The sequence below is a fragment of the Symphalangus syndactylus genome, chromosome 3 (assembly GCF_028878055.3).
Source record: "Symphalangus syndactylus isolate Jambi chromosome 3, NHGRI_mSymSyn1-v2.1_pri, whole genome shotgun sequence".
Lineage (NCBI taxonomy): Eukaryota > Metazoa > Chordata > Mammalia > Primates > Hylobatidae > Symphalangus > Symphalangus syndactylus.
Window position 1 is genome coordinate 50,766,980 of NC_072425.2, and position 15,120 is coordinate 50,782,099.

At 57.9% G+C, this 15,120-nt stretch overlaps 1 protein-coding gene and 1 long non-coding RNA gene across 2 annotated transcripts in view; both read left to right on the forward strand.

Annotated features, from left to right (window-relative positions):
* Positions 1 to 3,527, forward strand: part of LOC129479186 (uncharacterized) — a 45,844-nt gene extending 42,317 nt beyond the window's left edge. Inside the window, exons 3-4 of the long non-coding RNA XR_010120016.1 lie at positions 2,591 to 2,678; positions 2,812 to 3,527. This is a non-coding gene — a long non-coding RNA (uncharacterized lncRNA). The remainder of the gene's footprint in view (positions 1 to 2,590; positions 2,679 to 2,811) is intronic.
* A 7,121-nt stretch (positions 3,528 to 10,648) lies between these two features.
* On the forward strand, positions 10,649 to 14,376 carry BARX1 (BARX homeobox 1). The gene is made up of 4 exons (XM_055271881.1): positions 10,649 to 11,080; positions 12,816 to 13,107; positions 13,190 to 13,274; positions 13,675 to 14,376. The coding sequence occupies exons 1-4, from the start codon at positions 10,858 to 10,860 to the stop codon at positions 13,837 to 13,839; spliced, it is 765 nt and encodes a 254-aa protein (XP_055127856.1). The 5' UTR covers positions 10,649 to 10,857; the 3' UTR covers positions 13,840 to 14,376.
* Positions 14,377 to 15,120: the final 744 nt, after the last annotated feature.

The window sequence follows — 15,120 nt, forward strand, 5'->3', positions numbered from 1 at the left end:
ACTTCTGAGCTTATTCAGGCTGTTGGCTGAGTTTACCTGCTTGCTCTGGGTCCTGGCCATGCGGGCCCTCTGTTGGCCACTCACAACATGCAACTGGCTTCTTCAAGGCTGGCAGAACTTCTCTGACCTCAGGGAATACCTCAGTCACTTTTTTTTTTCTTTGAGACAGTCTTGCTCTGTTGCCCAGGCTGGAGTGAGGTGGTGCGATCTCAGCTCACTGCAACCTCTGCCTCTTGGGTTCAAGTGAGTCTGCTGCCTCAGCCTCCCAAGTAGCTGGGATTATAGGCATGCACCACCACGCCTGACTAATTTTTGTATTTTTAGTAGAGATGGGGTTTCTCCATGTTTACCAGGCTGGTCTCGAACTCCTGACCTACGGTGATCTGCCTGCCTCAGCCTCCCAAAGTGCTGGGATTACAGGCATGAGCCACTGTGCCTGGCCCCAGTCCCTCTTAAAGGGGTTGTCTCAGTTAGTCAGGCCCAGGACAATCTCCCTTTCGATCAATTCAAAGTCAACGAGTTAGGGACCTCAAAATCCTTTTTGCCATATCAGGTAGCACCATGAGGGCGATGCTATCCTATCACATTGATAGGTCCCTTATATTCAAAGGGGTGGATTATGTAGGGCACAAACACTTTGATGATGAATTTTGCTCTAATCTGTAATAGAAACATAAAATGGAAAGCCAGTAGATTTATAAATTAAGGTGGATTTTTAACAGGAAGTATGCAGATAGGATATGTTTTCTTCCCTTGTTTCGATATGTTGCTTATCATCTCGGAAAGGAGCAGGCAGAACTCAAAACAATGATAACAACCTTTTCTATCCATTTGGTTTGATGAGAAGAGATGCAAACAATAATTGGCAGGACTGTTGGGCACAGTTGTGTGGGTTGCACACTGCACAATCAAGAAGTGCTATTCTCAGCACAGTCGATGACACCCCTGGGAGTTACATAGTCTGTAAATGGCAGTCCTGCTCTCCTAGACTGAGCTAGAATGGGATGGGGTTGGGACCAGCACAGGGCCAACCTATGGAAGGAGCCCAGTACCATGGGTGTCCTGACCAGAATTGAGTCCACAGGGCCCTGCCCTTTGAGTGGAGAGGACTTGCCTGCTGCTCGTGCTTGGGTAGGAACGGGGCTGTCTCCCAGGGCACTCCCTGGTCAGTGAGCTGTGTCTGCAGGGGATGGCTGCTCCAGTCCATCTTCTCCACTCAGAGCAGGGTGAGGAGGATAACAATAAGTCCAGATCTGGACACAGTGAGTGTGGTGTGCCCGTGGTCACCCAGCTTGGGTGACATTTGGGCAGCTGGAGCGATAGGTCTGTCTCAGTGGCAATCAGTGAGGGAAAGTAGGGGTTAAGTCAGAAGGTGAAGGACCCCAAAAAGGTCACTGTGATACTGTGGAGGGAGCACTGGTTCTAATCCCAGCTCCACCTCTCAGGCAAATGAGGTCACCCCTCTGTGCCTCAGTTTCCTTATTAGTAAATTAAGGGTAAAATTGCCAGTCTCCTAGAGTGGAAGACTTAAGTTTAAATGAGATCATGTAACGGGGGCACAAGGCCTTGCACAGAGGGTGTGCTCTCTAGAAGACTGACTAGGGCTTTTCCAGGTTGGGGAGTGCACAGTGGAAACCACAACTGTACTGAGAGACATCCCTTTTCAGTAGCAGGCCCAGAGAGCATCCCCATGGGCTTCATTACAGGCACAGAGCTCAGCCTCTTAAGTCCCTGAAGGTCAGAAGTAGCTGGCTCTAAAAGTATCCAAACATTTAAAATCCAACCTGTGCTGTCTGGCCCGCTGATCGGAACACCAACACCCCACAGTGGAAGCCATGAGCTCACTGTGTATGTCTGGAAGCTCCCCACTCCCGGGGCTCAGGGCCTCCCGCATGCCTCTGCTCCATGGCATGCTCCCTCCCGCTGTGTCCACCACCTTCTGCTTGCTGTGTCTTTGCCACTGGCTGTGAGCACATTTGTATGTCTCTGCATGGTTAAACTGCACTTCCCGTGGGCAGATAAGATGCCTTTTTCTTTGTATCTTCAGCAACCAGCAAGGTGTTTGATACATAGAGAGGGAAAGTAAGTACTGGATTATTTTTCCTTTTTTAAAAAAAATTTCCCTCAGCTTTATTGAGGTATAATTGGCAAATAAAAATTGTATATATGGCTGGGCATGGTGGCGCATACCTGTAATTCCAGCACTTTGGGAAGCCAAGGCAGGTAGATTGCTTGAGCTCAGGAGTTGGAGAACAGCCTGGGCAACATGGTGAAACCCTGTTTCTACCAAAAATACAAAAATTAGTCGGGCATGGTTGTGTGTGCCTGCAGTCCCAGCTACTAGGGAGGTTGAGGTGGGAAGATTGCTTGAGCCCAGGAGGTGGGAGGATTGCTTGAGCCCGGGAGGTGGAGGTTGCAGTGAGCTGAGATGGCACCAGTGGGCTCCAGCCTGGGTGACAGAGTCAGACCCTGTCTCAAAAAAAAAAAAAAAAGTATGTATTCAATGTGTACAATGTGATGTTTTGATATATGTATATATTGTGATGATCACCACAATCAAGCTAATTAACATATCTATCGCCTTACATAGTTACCATGTTGGTGAGAACACTGAAAACCGACCCTTTCGGCACACTTGAAGCACACAATACGTGATTGTTAACTATAGTCACCATGCTGTAAGTAAATCCCCAGAATTTATCTTATAACTCAAAGTTTGTACCCTTTGACCGACATCTTCTCATTTCTCCCCCACATCCCGGCCCTAATAACCACCACTTCACTCTATTTCTATGATGTCAACTTTTTTAGATTCCATATACAAGTGAGATCATGCAGTCTTGTTTTCCTTTATAAGAGGAACGGTTCCGAGTGAGCATGGTTAAGACTCAATATGACCAGCAGACGGCGCAAGAACCAAGGAAGATGCGGGGGCGGGGCGATAAGGCCTCCCTGTGAGCAAGATTTCCTGGAAACACTTCTAGCAAGCAACACATTTATAATCTCTATTTTTCTGTCATATTCTTTCCCTTTGCCTAGTCCCTGCAAGATTTGTTACGTGGCAGCTGCAAAGGCTCAAGGCTTGGGAAACTCCCAGAAAATCAGAGCCACCGCCCCCTGTCCATCCACATTTCAGCAGCTGGCGAGGATTTAGATGGAATTGCCAGGGGTTGGGAATGGCTGGCTGGGAAGAAGCATTCTCACCGGGGGTGGCCTTCGCCCTTAAGGGGCTGCAAGCCTACGTCACTGGGCTCTCAGCAGTTCGTTAGGCAGCCACTGAAGGGAGTGAGCGTCCTGTCTCCAGGGGTGTGCAAGGAGCTGGAAGGCAGGGTAAACTGTCTCTACTCCAAAGGCTGTTGCAAGGATTAAGTGAGAGGGTGATTGTACGTTGTGCAATCCAGTGTCTGGGTATAGTATTAATAAGGGAAACATTTAAATTATTGAGAACTCAGAAATGGGAGTAGGAAATGAGTCAGGTGATTCTGTGTTCCTAAGTCCCAAATACTGTTAAACTAATAGATGCTTTCCTGGAGAAAAGAAATTAAAATAAAAAAATGTTAACATAAGGCAACATGTCTGATATGGAAGTGCAATATTTGTGCAATCAGAATAATTGAAACTACACAAGAATTGGTAAACTGTGGCCCATTGCCTGTTTTTGTTTGGCCAGCAAACTGAGAATGGTTTTTACATATTTAAGTGGTTGAAAAAAAATAAGAATCATATTTTGCGACGTGAAAATTAGATACAAATCAGGTTTTCATATCTATAAATAAAGTTGGCTGGAACACAGCCATACCCACTCATTTATGCATTATCTAGGGCTACTTTCACACTACAAAGACACGGCTGAGTCCCCACAACAGGGCCATGTGGCCTGCAAAGTCTAAAATATTTGCTTATATGGCCCTTTACAGAACAAGTTTTTCAAACCATGACCTAAGCTGTTAACACTGGCAAGGAGAAAGATTCACCTAAAAACCCCCTCTTGTTTTTTCATTTGGGAAAACTGAGGCTTGGACAGGAAATGGGCTTGCTCAAGGGCAGTAGCAGGGAGAGGTCTGCAAACCAGGGTTCCAGCTCATCTCGAGGTCCCCTGTGTGCTCTGCCTATCTGCAAATGTGTAGAATTTGGCCATTTGGGAACTGGGCTTGTAAGCCCATTCCTGGCACCAAGAGGCAGGAACAAGGCAGAAAGTACAGGTGTGACATGGAACAGGGGGCCCAGGGAAGCCCAGTGCCTGTGGAGGTGGCACCAGCTCCTGTCCCCATCCTCTCCGTGTGTCATCTTCAGTCAGTTCAAACCAGAAGGAGGCAGGAGGGCTGGCCTGGAGTGAGGGTACCAGAGGCTGATCCTGCCTGGCATCTGAGGGGTGGTGTGGCTGTGGCCTCCTTTTTCCCCCCAGACCCCAGAACTCTTGCCTGTAAAAGAAGCACCATGCCCCCTGTTCCATCCTCTCCCAAGCAGCACCCAGTGGGAGGTGCAGCTGGAGGAGGCAGTGCCCAGCCCCCTCTCCCTTCCAGTCCTGGCATGGTGGTGGAGGGGGGAGGTGGCAGGTGAAGACAGGACTGGTAGCCAGAGTAGAGTCCTGCGTCAGGAAGGACAAATGCAAGTGTGAGTCCCTGCTGGAACGTGGGCAATGTGATGTAGTCTGGCCTCCCTGCCACAGGAGACATTCTGGAGGAGATGCTGTGGTCCATCTCACCTGGCTAAGGGGCCAGGGCCCAGACCCCTTCCCCAATCCCAGGCCTAGCTCCCCAGGCTGCCCAAGCTGGAAAGAATTCCCCACCCACTACACAGGCTATAGAACCCTCCAAGAGCTCTGTGCTTATTAAACGTATTAAATCTGCAGAGAGTCTGGCACCTGGTGGGCACACCGCGAGCATGAAGGCCTCTTCTCTTATTAGGAGGACGGGACTGTGGCTTGGCCGTCCTTCTGATGAAAAGGAACAGAAAGGGGGGGGGGGAGCGGGAGCAGAAGAGGAGACAACAAGAGCGAGAGTGAGAGAGCAATAAAAGAAAGAAGAGGGGTGGGGGGAGGACTTAAAAAAAAAGAAAGAAAGGGGAGGGGGAAATGGGTGGAAGAAGGGAAGAGAGGAAAAAAAAGCAAATAAAGAAAGAAAAGGGGAAAAAAAGAAAGAAAAGCCGAGCCGTTTCCGCGGGCGCCTCGCCGCGTTCTGGCCTGCGCGAGCCGGACGCTCTCTGGGGTCTCGGGCTCTGCACGTCGGGGAGGCTCCTCGAAGAGCCGGGTCCGCAGCTTCCAGGGGCTGTGACCAGCGCTTCATGGGCTCCACCAGCCCGGATGGGGCAGGGAGGGCCTGCGGAGTCGGTCCGCACCGACCCTGACTCTCCTCGGAAGGCCGAAGCTGCATGCTCGTGGGGATCAGACCTGGGCCAAGGGAGCATTCTCGAAGGGTCCACACTCGCCGGCGGGAGAGCGCCCATGCGGGTCGCAAACACCGTCCCCGCCCGGCTTTGCAGTCCGCGCCTAGCAGCTCTGGCCCGCGCGGCCGGGCCCCACCGAGCCCCGGCACCCAGATGGCTACTTCCTGGCTCTGGGTGTGGCCTCAGGCGCCGCTGGTTCGCGTAACTGGACTCGGATGCAAGGTCTCTGCGGGAGCCGCCGGGGCTGGCGAGCGGTGGGTGTGAAATAGAGGCGGGACCCGTCCAGGGCCTGGAGGGCTGAAAGCTGCGGGCTGGCGGCTCCGCGTGTCCAGGAGCATCGCCTCAGGTTCCTGGACTACTAAGAACCGGGTCATCTCCGGGTCACAGGAGCGAGTTATTTATTACCTATCTAAGGATCTATCTTTTATTTTTATTTATTATTTTTGTTAAGAGACGGGGTCTGGATCTGTCGCCCAGGCTTGTGCAGTGGGGCAATCATAGTTCACTGCAGCCTCGAACTGTTGGGCTCAAGGAATCCCCCTACCTCAACCTGCCTAGAAGCTGGGACTACAGGCGCTTGCCACCACGCTGGGCTGTTGGATGTATTTAAACTAACACTTCCATAGAAAATTAAACATTAAAAAAAAATCAACAACAAAACTTACAAAACAAAAATAAAGTAGCGAATTCCAAAGCAACAAATTTGTAAATTGCTCCAAGAGGGGGAGCTTGGAAAGACAGGGGGATGTGTCTAAAGGCGCTGTCACCCGAAACACAATTTGACCCCGAGCTTCTAGGGCTTTGAAATGACTCAAAACGAATGCCCACATTTGAGTTCGAAATTTTCATGAAAGAAAGGGTCACAGAGACTGGCTTCTCCAAAGAGAAAGCGAGTTGGTGGTCTCCAGGAGATAGTGACCTGTAAGCGTGGGGAGGGGGTAATTTTATAATTCCAAAATTTTCTGTTTTGAAGCTAGAAAAGATGTTGCCAGTCTCGGCGCGGGGCAAAAGCAGGGCGAACGCCGCAGCCCACCCGGACGGGGCGTTCGGGGCGAGGTCCAGGCGGCCTCTGTCGAGCACAGCACACCTGCGGCCAAGGCCGGTGCCCCAGTCCCAGCAGCACCACCAACGCCACCAACAGCCTGCTGGGCCGAGGACAATCAGAACCAAACGTTTAAAAAAAGAAGAAGAAAAGAAAAAAGAAAAAAGGAAACGAGCTCCATTCCCGGCGTTCGCGACGCGTCCCCAGGGACGGACCGTGTGCTGGGCGTCTGGACGCTCAAGGCTGCGCGGGGAGCAGAAGGCCGCGAGGTGGGGCGGCCCGGGGCCGCCTGGGCCCCTAGGGGCTGGACGCCAACCAGTTAGAGGGCGAGGGACCCCCCGCAGGCGGCTGCTCGGACGACCGCATCCGGAGGTGAGCTGACCGTTCTGGAAGAAGCCTCCGTTCCACCGCGGCCCCAACTTCGTTTTGCCAATTAAGTTGCAGACCCGCTGCAAGTGGGAGCGGAAACAAACTGGCCACGGCCGAGGCGGATGGAGGAGAGCCCAGCGCCCTCCAAACGATGCACGATCCCCCTGCCGCTGGCTGCTGGCCGCTGAGCCTGCCCCGAGTGCTCCTTCCAGACTTAGCTTCCCCCTCTGCACAACGAAGGGCTCCTGGACACCTTCGCACGCGGAGCCATTTCACAACCCGGTCTGGGAGGCGCTGGAGTAGGAGAAGGGTGTGGGTGGAGGTGAGGTGGTTCTGGAACCTACACCTGAATGCTTAGGGGATTCGGTTGTGGGAATAAGGTGGTCCCCTCCCTGTCCCGCAGCCTCCAAAGGGGCTGTAGGGTCTGAGGAGCAGAACATGGGTGGGGAGGGGGCCGGTTCTGCGCTCTGAGGGCCCCACATCCAGCGACCGGGCGGCGCCGAGGACCCCCTGCCGCCCGGAGCCCCTTGCCGCCCGGCTGCTAGGGAGGGCGGCTGGCCTGGGGCGCTGAGGTCACCTTTTCCACTGCGCCCGCCGCGAGCAGGACGGTTTCCGGGATTTTCGCGGCGGCGGCTAGAGGCCTCGGGAGGGGGGATGTCCCAGGCGTCGGGCTGGCAGCTGCGCCCCTGGGGTGGGGACTGCAATCCCAGACGGCACCCCACTGGGAAGGAGGCTTCCCCTCTCTGGGCCTCGGTGTCCTCGACAGGGAGGGGGTTCCCGTTCTCTGGGAGCCTCTTTTTTCGGCCGCCAACGCAGCAGTGCCTGAGCAGAGGAGGCCCCGCCGCCGCCGTTTTTGTGTAATTTTCGCCTAAAAGGGGTTTATCTGCTGGTTTGCCCTGGGGGTCGGGCGACGGGGAGGCTGTGTCTAGGAAGAGCCGGGGGACCAGGGACAGACCTATGAGGGAGCTGTTTTGGGCGACCAGGGGCAGGACCCTGGCTCTCTCAGCCCCTGGAGCCAGCTGCAGTCTCCCAAAGTTCCCTAGGCGCTGGGCATTCTCCTTCCAGCCCTCAGGGCCTCATTCCCAAAGCCTACCTCTGCTCATGCTGCAGGGCTGGCCTGGGGCTGCAGGAAATGGTCCTGGCCAGTGTCCAAGGAGCTGGGGGTGCACACCTGTGGAATGGGGCGAGGGCTGGGCTGCACTAGTTTTTTGATTCCCCACAATCTAGAGATGAGGCCTTCATCCTGAAAATGACCCCCTCCCCCACAAGCTGACCAAGGAGCTACTCCAGGGCGATGGCTCATAGTAAAATAAGTTTAGTGACAGCTGATGAACAGTGTGATCCCCAAATCCTTGGATCTGGAATCTGGGGATCCATTTTGAGGATGTGAGACCCTCAGGCCTTGAGGGCAGAGATGGTTCAAATTTGGGTGGCTTCTGTTAGAGCCCAAATAACAGGGGATGGGACAGAGGCTAGCTGGGCCTACTCAGGGGAGAAACCACCACTAGGCTATGCCCTTAGGGAGATGTAGAAGCCAGGGGGTGAGGAGGGGGCAGGGGCCCTGCTAAGATGGGGGAGGTGAGGGAGGAAGCCGGGAAAAGGGGCTTGATATGGCTCTGTACAAGGAGCAATAGTAAACCAGCCCTACTCACTGTAGTCCCTGCACCAGGCCCTGCCTCTTGCTGGGCCTCAGTTTCCCATCTGAAGAAGGAGATGGTTGGATTGAGTGATACCATTGCACTCATCTAGGGACGGTTCTCTGAGCCTACCCACGGATAGGGGAGCCGGACTGGGCTGCCCTGGCCTCCCAGGAGACACTGGCTTGTTTCTATTTGCCAGGTAGGATGTCGGTGGCTGCTTGGCCAACAGGGCCAGCTTCCTGGTCTCTTGGTTTCTCACCAGGAGGCCTGCTCAGTGTGGGATACTGTTGCTGTTAGCGGGCCCCTCTCCACCCTTTCCAAAGAACCATGTAGGCTCACAGTACCACTCTCCGAGGGAGCCTGAAGCAACTGGAGGCCACTGAGGCCACCGTCTTTCAGTCCCAATGGTAACTCCGAGTTCAGAAAGTCATGCAACAACTGGGAAGGAGAGACAGTGGGCTCTTGGGACTGGGATCTTACCAGAGTAAGGTAGTCTTGTCCTCACTCCAGGCCCTACGGACAAAGGATCTGGGCCACTTCCTAGTCCTACCCACCTGCCGCCCACCCCCACTCCCGAGTCTGGGGCAGGTGCCAGGGGCTGAGGGCCAGCCTGAAGGCCTCCCCACTAGCAGCTGGAGCTGGAGAAAGGACTTCAACTTGGGTGGGGGGGGGCATGTCTGTAGGTGTGGTAAGCCCTAATTACTTGAGGTAAAGACTGAGGTCCCACACGGAGCTCACAGAGGAATTCGGGGTGGCCCAGGACACCCCCAGTGCGTCAGGTGCTGACTGGCAATGACGGATGGGGCTGGGAGGTAGGACCTGTGATTCCTGAGGAGGAGGGCAGGTGCTCCTCCCCCAACCTCCTGGGGACACTTCTCCCCTCTTGCCTGGAGGAACTGTTTTCTCTCCAAACAGACCTAAGGGCTCCCAGGGTGCAGGACCCTCAGAGTGCAGGACCCCCTCGCTGAGTTCTCACAGTCTCTCTGGAGCCAAAGGTCAGCATCTCCTCAGGACAGGTAAGGAAACAGGCCCAGAAAGGGTCAGTGGTTTCACCAGTAGTGGCAGGACCAAAGAGAGGAGTTCAGCGTAGGGTAGCTTTGGGGTTGTTCACTCCACGGCCTGGGCTTATACTCTTCTAAGGATGGAAAGAAAGATCTAGAGAAGGCACTGCCAACTTCCTCCACCATATTGGAGACTTTGAGGCTCCGCAATGGAGCCAGGTCCCACCAGAGTTTGGTCTTTACACTCTCAGAGCACCCAGTGGCCCCCTGGCCCCAACTCTGCCCAGTAACAGTTTCTTGATGCTCCAAAGCTGGGAAAAGGCAAAGCTGCATCCTTCCCTTCTCCTCGAATCCTTTTCCTTTTCTAACTAGGGAGATGTAACCAGCCCACAGCCTCCTGGGGGCTGTCAAGGAGGATGTGTCCATGGATCACTTGAATTTGCAATTCAAGCAAATCTCGGCTGGAGAACATTTTTCTCTCAGGGCAGCCGGGAGAGAAATGAGGCCGTACATGGTAAACTGAGGCAGAGGTGGGAGGGGTGCACAGGTGCTGCTACCGCTCTGCCCCTTGCATCCCTGAACGCTGCCTCACCCTTGCCGGGTTGGCGGTGTGGAGCCCGGGACTGGAGGCTGCTCGAGACCACCTCCTTCTCAGCTGAGGAGCGCGGCCTTTGCCCCTCCTCCTCCCGACCTTTCCGGGGCTACCTAAAAGCCGATCAAGCCGCCCGTTTTCTAGCTGTCCCCTTTCTTTACCGCCCCCTCCCTCTGCCCCGCCTGCCTCTGTGCCCTCCGTCACGTCACAGTTCGCTGGCTCTCACGCCTCTTTTGGTCTCTCTGCGCACATCTCGGTGGCGTCTCTGGTACCCTCACATCACTGTCTGGAATCTTGTTTGGCCCACGCCGTCTCCCTCTGCCCCCTCTCTCACCTGTGTCGTTTGATCCCTCCGACTCTCGTCTCTGGGGGTCTTGCCTCCCGAACTCTCCGGCTCTCTCCTTCCAGGGCGTGCGCTCCGCTCGGTCTCCCTCGGTCTCGGTCGGCCGGCCTCTTTCACGCGGCCCCCTCCTTTCTGGCCTCCCTTCCGCCTCCCTCCCTTCTGGGTCCCTCCCTCCGGCTCAGCCTAGGGGTTGGGGGCGGTGGCGCGGGGCGGGGCGGGGCGGGGCGGTGACGCGGGGCTGGCCGGGCAAGAGGCGCGGCGGCGCGGGGCGGGGGCGCAGTCCAGGGTTCGACCGGCCGAGCCCCGCGCGCCCCGCCCGCGCCCTGCGCCTCCGCCCGGCCGGCCGGCGGGGGAGGGGGCATGAGCCGGCGCCCGCGCGCCGCCCCGAGCTGCGGGCCGGCCTAGAGCTCCGTGCGGGCCCCGCGCCGGAGCCAAGCCGCCGCCGCCGCCGCTGCCAAACCGCGGGCGCAGCAGTGGGCGCCGCGATGCAGCGGCCGGGGGAGCCGGGCGCCGCGCGCTTCGGCCCGCCCGAGGGCTGCGCGGACCACCGGCCGCACCGCTATCGCAGCTTCATGATTGAGGAGATCCTCACGGAGCCACCAGGGCCCAAGGGCGCCGCGCCCGCAGCCGCCGCTGCCGCGGCGGGCGAGCTGCTGAAGTTCGGCGTGCAGGCGCTGCTGGCGGCGCGGCCCTTCCACAGCCACCTGGGTACGTGTGGCGGCCGAGGGGTCGCGGGCCGGGCTTGGCGGGAGACAGCGAGCTGAACCGCGGGGGCGCCCCGAGCCTTCTCCGGCCTCGAAGCAGCCCCGGGAAGCTGCTCTGGGAGCGCAGATTCTAGGACCGTCTCTCGGAGCCCTCCAGGCGGGAGGCGGAGGGTGCAAGCGCCAGGCCTCACAGAAACCAGGCCTCGTGCCCGCGGGCCGCCCAGGGAGGGTGTTCGCTGTTTCCTTCACTGCTTCCCTTCGGCCTCCAGCCCGGGGACCCCGAGTGAGCATCCCTATTGCAGGCGCACGGCCAGGTTACGGACTCTCGTGGGTGGAAGCGACCTCAGGCCACGGGCGCCTGGGCTTCGCCGCAGAGGGCTGGCCGGGAGTGGCCGCGGCTGCCCAAGCCAGGGAAGTCGGACCTCTGGGGAGGAGGCCTGCGCTCCCGAGGGCTTGGTGCTGACGCGGGCCTAAGCCGGCCCGGAGCCCCCGGGAGCTCCAGCGGGCGAGGAACGCGGCCTTGGCCGCAGTGCGGACCTGCTTGGGCCTTGCCTCGGGGCCAGAGGCCTGACTGTGAGCAGCTGCTGGCTGTCCCTTCTGCTTTCAGGTCGGCTGGGCCTCTGCAGGGCTTGAACGGCCTGCGCAGACCTTTTCAGCTTCTGCCCTTTCTCCTAATTTGGCGGGGCCTGCTCTGTCCTGATGGTGCTGTCTCCATCGCACTCCACCCTCGTCTTGTCTTTCCCTATCTCGCTTTCCACCCGTCTGCCGGTCAGCCTCCCTCGGCTTCTCTCATTGGGGTCGGTCTGCCTCCCATTTCTCACCTTTTCCCTACGGATCCTCTGCCCCACATTTACCTGCGCCTTGCCCTGCCCTTTCCGACTCCAGCCGGGCTAGGACTCGCACCTCAGTGACAGGCCTGTCGGGGAAGGGAGGCTCCTACGCTGTAGCCGGGACCTCAGCCTTTCAAGTCGCCTTCCCTGCACCCCCCACCTCCTAGTCGGTGCTCCCCAGCATGGAGACGGCAGGGCCAGCGCGCTCCTTCTAAGTCCAACTGGGACTCGGCCATTCGGCCACCTTTCATCTCCATCTGCTCTGTTGTTACTAATTCGTTTGAAGCGGGCAAACAATCATTTTAGGACTGAAGAAAATGGAAACATCTTCATGGGGAAGCGTCTGAAAATAGAAAACGTGAACAATAATTTCCAGGTTCTCAGGGTACTTTGGAATTTCCGGGAAGCACCCAACTCCGGCCCAGATGACTCCTGGCCACCCATGGCTGTTGTGCCACGCACGGAAGAGCAAATGTGCACGCTCCATGCATGTTCTTTTTCGAACGCAGCAATGCTGATTTGGTTGGAGCAAACGCCCATCTTCTTAGGACCGGCTGCCGTTTTCGTTTTGGTTTCTACTTTCCCCGAAAGACAAGACACACTCCGAGTTTCTCGCAGCTGCAAACATGTTCATCAAGAACCCCGAGATCTCAGAGGCAGCTGAGGCTTGGAGAACTCCAGGACAGAACACAGACAGGGTCGAGGAGATACTCCCTCCCAAATCTGGGGAACAGCAGCGTTGAGGAGGGTCTCCATCTGCGCCACCCGCGCCGAGCGGCAGGGCGTGGAGGTTTTGCGCTGGGTGGCACTGGCCAAGCGCGAGCACCCCCGCGGCACATCGTGCGGCAGCCCCTGGGGCAGAGGAGCGCGGCCGTACCTCACCCGGCTCCTCATTCTCTTTCTTCGCAGCCGTGCTGAAGGCCGAGCAGGCAGCGGTGTTCAAGTTCCCACTGGCGCCGCTGGGCTGTTCAGGGCTGAGCTCTGCGCTGCTGGCGGCGGGGCCTGGGCTGCCCGGCGCCGCGGGTGCGCCACACCTGCCGCTCGAGTTGCAGCTCCGCGGGAAGCTGGAGGCGGCAGGCCCTGGGGAGCCAGGCACCAAGGCCAAGAAGGGGCGTCGGAGCCGCACTGTGTTCACCGAGCTGCAGCTGATGGGCCTGGAGAAACGCTTCGAGAAGCAGAAGTACCTTTCCACGCCGGACAGGTAGGGCGGGGCAAGGCTGGGGCCAGCGGGCTGTGGGAGGGTGGTCACTTGCCTTGCTGAGAGTGCGCCCTGCTCTTTCCAGAATAGATCTTGCTGAGTCCCTGGGCCTGAGCCAGTTGCAGGTGAAGACGTGGTACCAGAATCGGAGGATGAAGTGGAAGAAAATAGTGAGTGTGCCTGGTGGCTTCCCGCCCCTCGGCTTCCTGGGCCATGCCCCGGTGCATGCAGAGCTGCTCTCCTCCTTCTCCCCGCGGAGACTCTGCCCAACCTCCCGATTCCCTCGGTGCCTGGTACGCACCGGAACCCTCTCAGTTCTTTCTGCCCCTTGGGTAAGCCAACATTTCTTCCTTTCCCGCGGCACCTTCAGGCCTCCTGGCAGTCTTATGCTCCCCAGGCCAGGCCGCTCCCCAGGCGGCATTCGGACAAATAACCACCATTTCCCGGGACATTTCCCCACCATTTCCTCATATGGACCCTGCACTCCTTAGTCCCACCTGGGTTCAAGTCTCCTCGGGGGTCCCCAGTCCACGTCCTGGCTCACCCAGGTGCTGGCGGTCCCCGGTGCAGGTGCTGCAGGGCGGCGGCCTGGAGTCTCCCACCAAGCCCAAGGGGCGGCCCAAGAAGAACTCAATTCCAACGAGCGAGCAGCTTACTGAGCAGGAGCGCGCCAAGGATGCAGAGAAACCGGCGGAGGTGCCGGGCGAGCCCAGCGACAGGAGCCGCGAGGACTGAGGGCGGTATACGGTGCCGGGCCCGGGATGCCCACGCCACCGGCAGCCCCCTCACTCGGCGGAAACCCGCGAGCCGGCCCTTCCGCGTCCAAGACGTTTACTTCCTAAACCTTTTTATTATGATCTTGAATGCGGACAGTTGGGGCCAAACGAGGAAGGACACAGACCCTAAAGCCAGACCCAGGTCCCAGCGCGCTTCTGGGCTCTAACCTGGGAGACTCGCATCCAGCGCGGCGGAAGCTACAGTCTCTGCCCTGAGCTCCGTGGCGCAGAGCGCTCCACGCGCATTCACGCCCCGCTCCTCTTCTGCACCCCCACCCCGTCTGGGGCCTGCCCTCCCGGCCGGGGAGCCTCCAGGCACACACCCGCTACTGGACGTCGGGGACCTGGCGGTTGGGCTCAGGCCACCACGGCCTGAGACTGCCCCGAGGCAACCCGTCGGCTCGGCCTGGAGGCCGGGTCCCCGATGTCGCTGGGGCCCCTACCCCCTCTTGCGAAGACGGTGACTTTTTTTCCAATAAAATATTTTATGACACAATCGGGCTCGGTGGAGCAGCTTCTGAATCCACAGAGGGTGGGGGTGGGCGCGGCAAGATAAGCGGAACGCCGGCAATTGCTTCTTAAACTTCCTTTCCTCCGGCTCTGTCGAAGGCAGCTGTGCTCTTCACCATCAAGCCCGGGCTAGGCAGGGCGGGCGGCTCGGTGGCTGCAGGATCCTAGGAATCGCTTCCACTCTGGGCGTGAGGGGCCAGTCTGAACTCCACCTCCTCTCCTTTGCCAGCCAGAGAGCCGCTGGCAGGAGCAGTCTGGCCGCACCGCGGGTGCCCAAAGGAGCGGGAGCCAGAGGTCCGCCGCAGAGCTCGCTCCGGAAGTGGCCCGGACAGAGAGCCGCGTCGGTTGTTGTTTCGGTTTCCTGGGACTTGAAGGACCAGTTTGTGCGGTCCTTGAGATGGTCTTCACCAACCCTTTATGAGGCGGATGGGAAGTCGAGGACGCAAGGTTTGGACAGAGCCCCCCACCAGCGCGGTAGCCCGCCCGCGGGTCCTTGCAGCAGCAATGGCTCCCCAGAGTTCGCACATTTTTCTTCAGGATACTCAGGGCGGCGGCGCCTGGGCTGCTGAGTTCCAGGTCCGGGCAGTGAGAGCACCTGGCTGACGGAGAGAGAGGACTCAGCTGACACCGGCCTAGGGAGGGTGCTCCCTTGCAGCGACACAGCTTGGTTGCGTGTGCTGTCAGGTGCCCCCTTCTCATGGAGGTCTCAGTTGCCTTCCCGCAGTCCAGG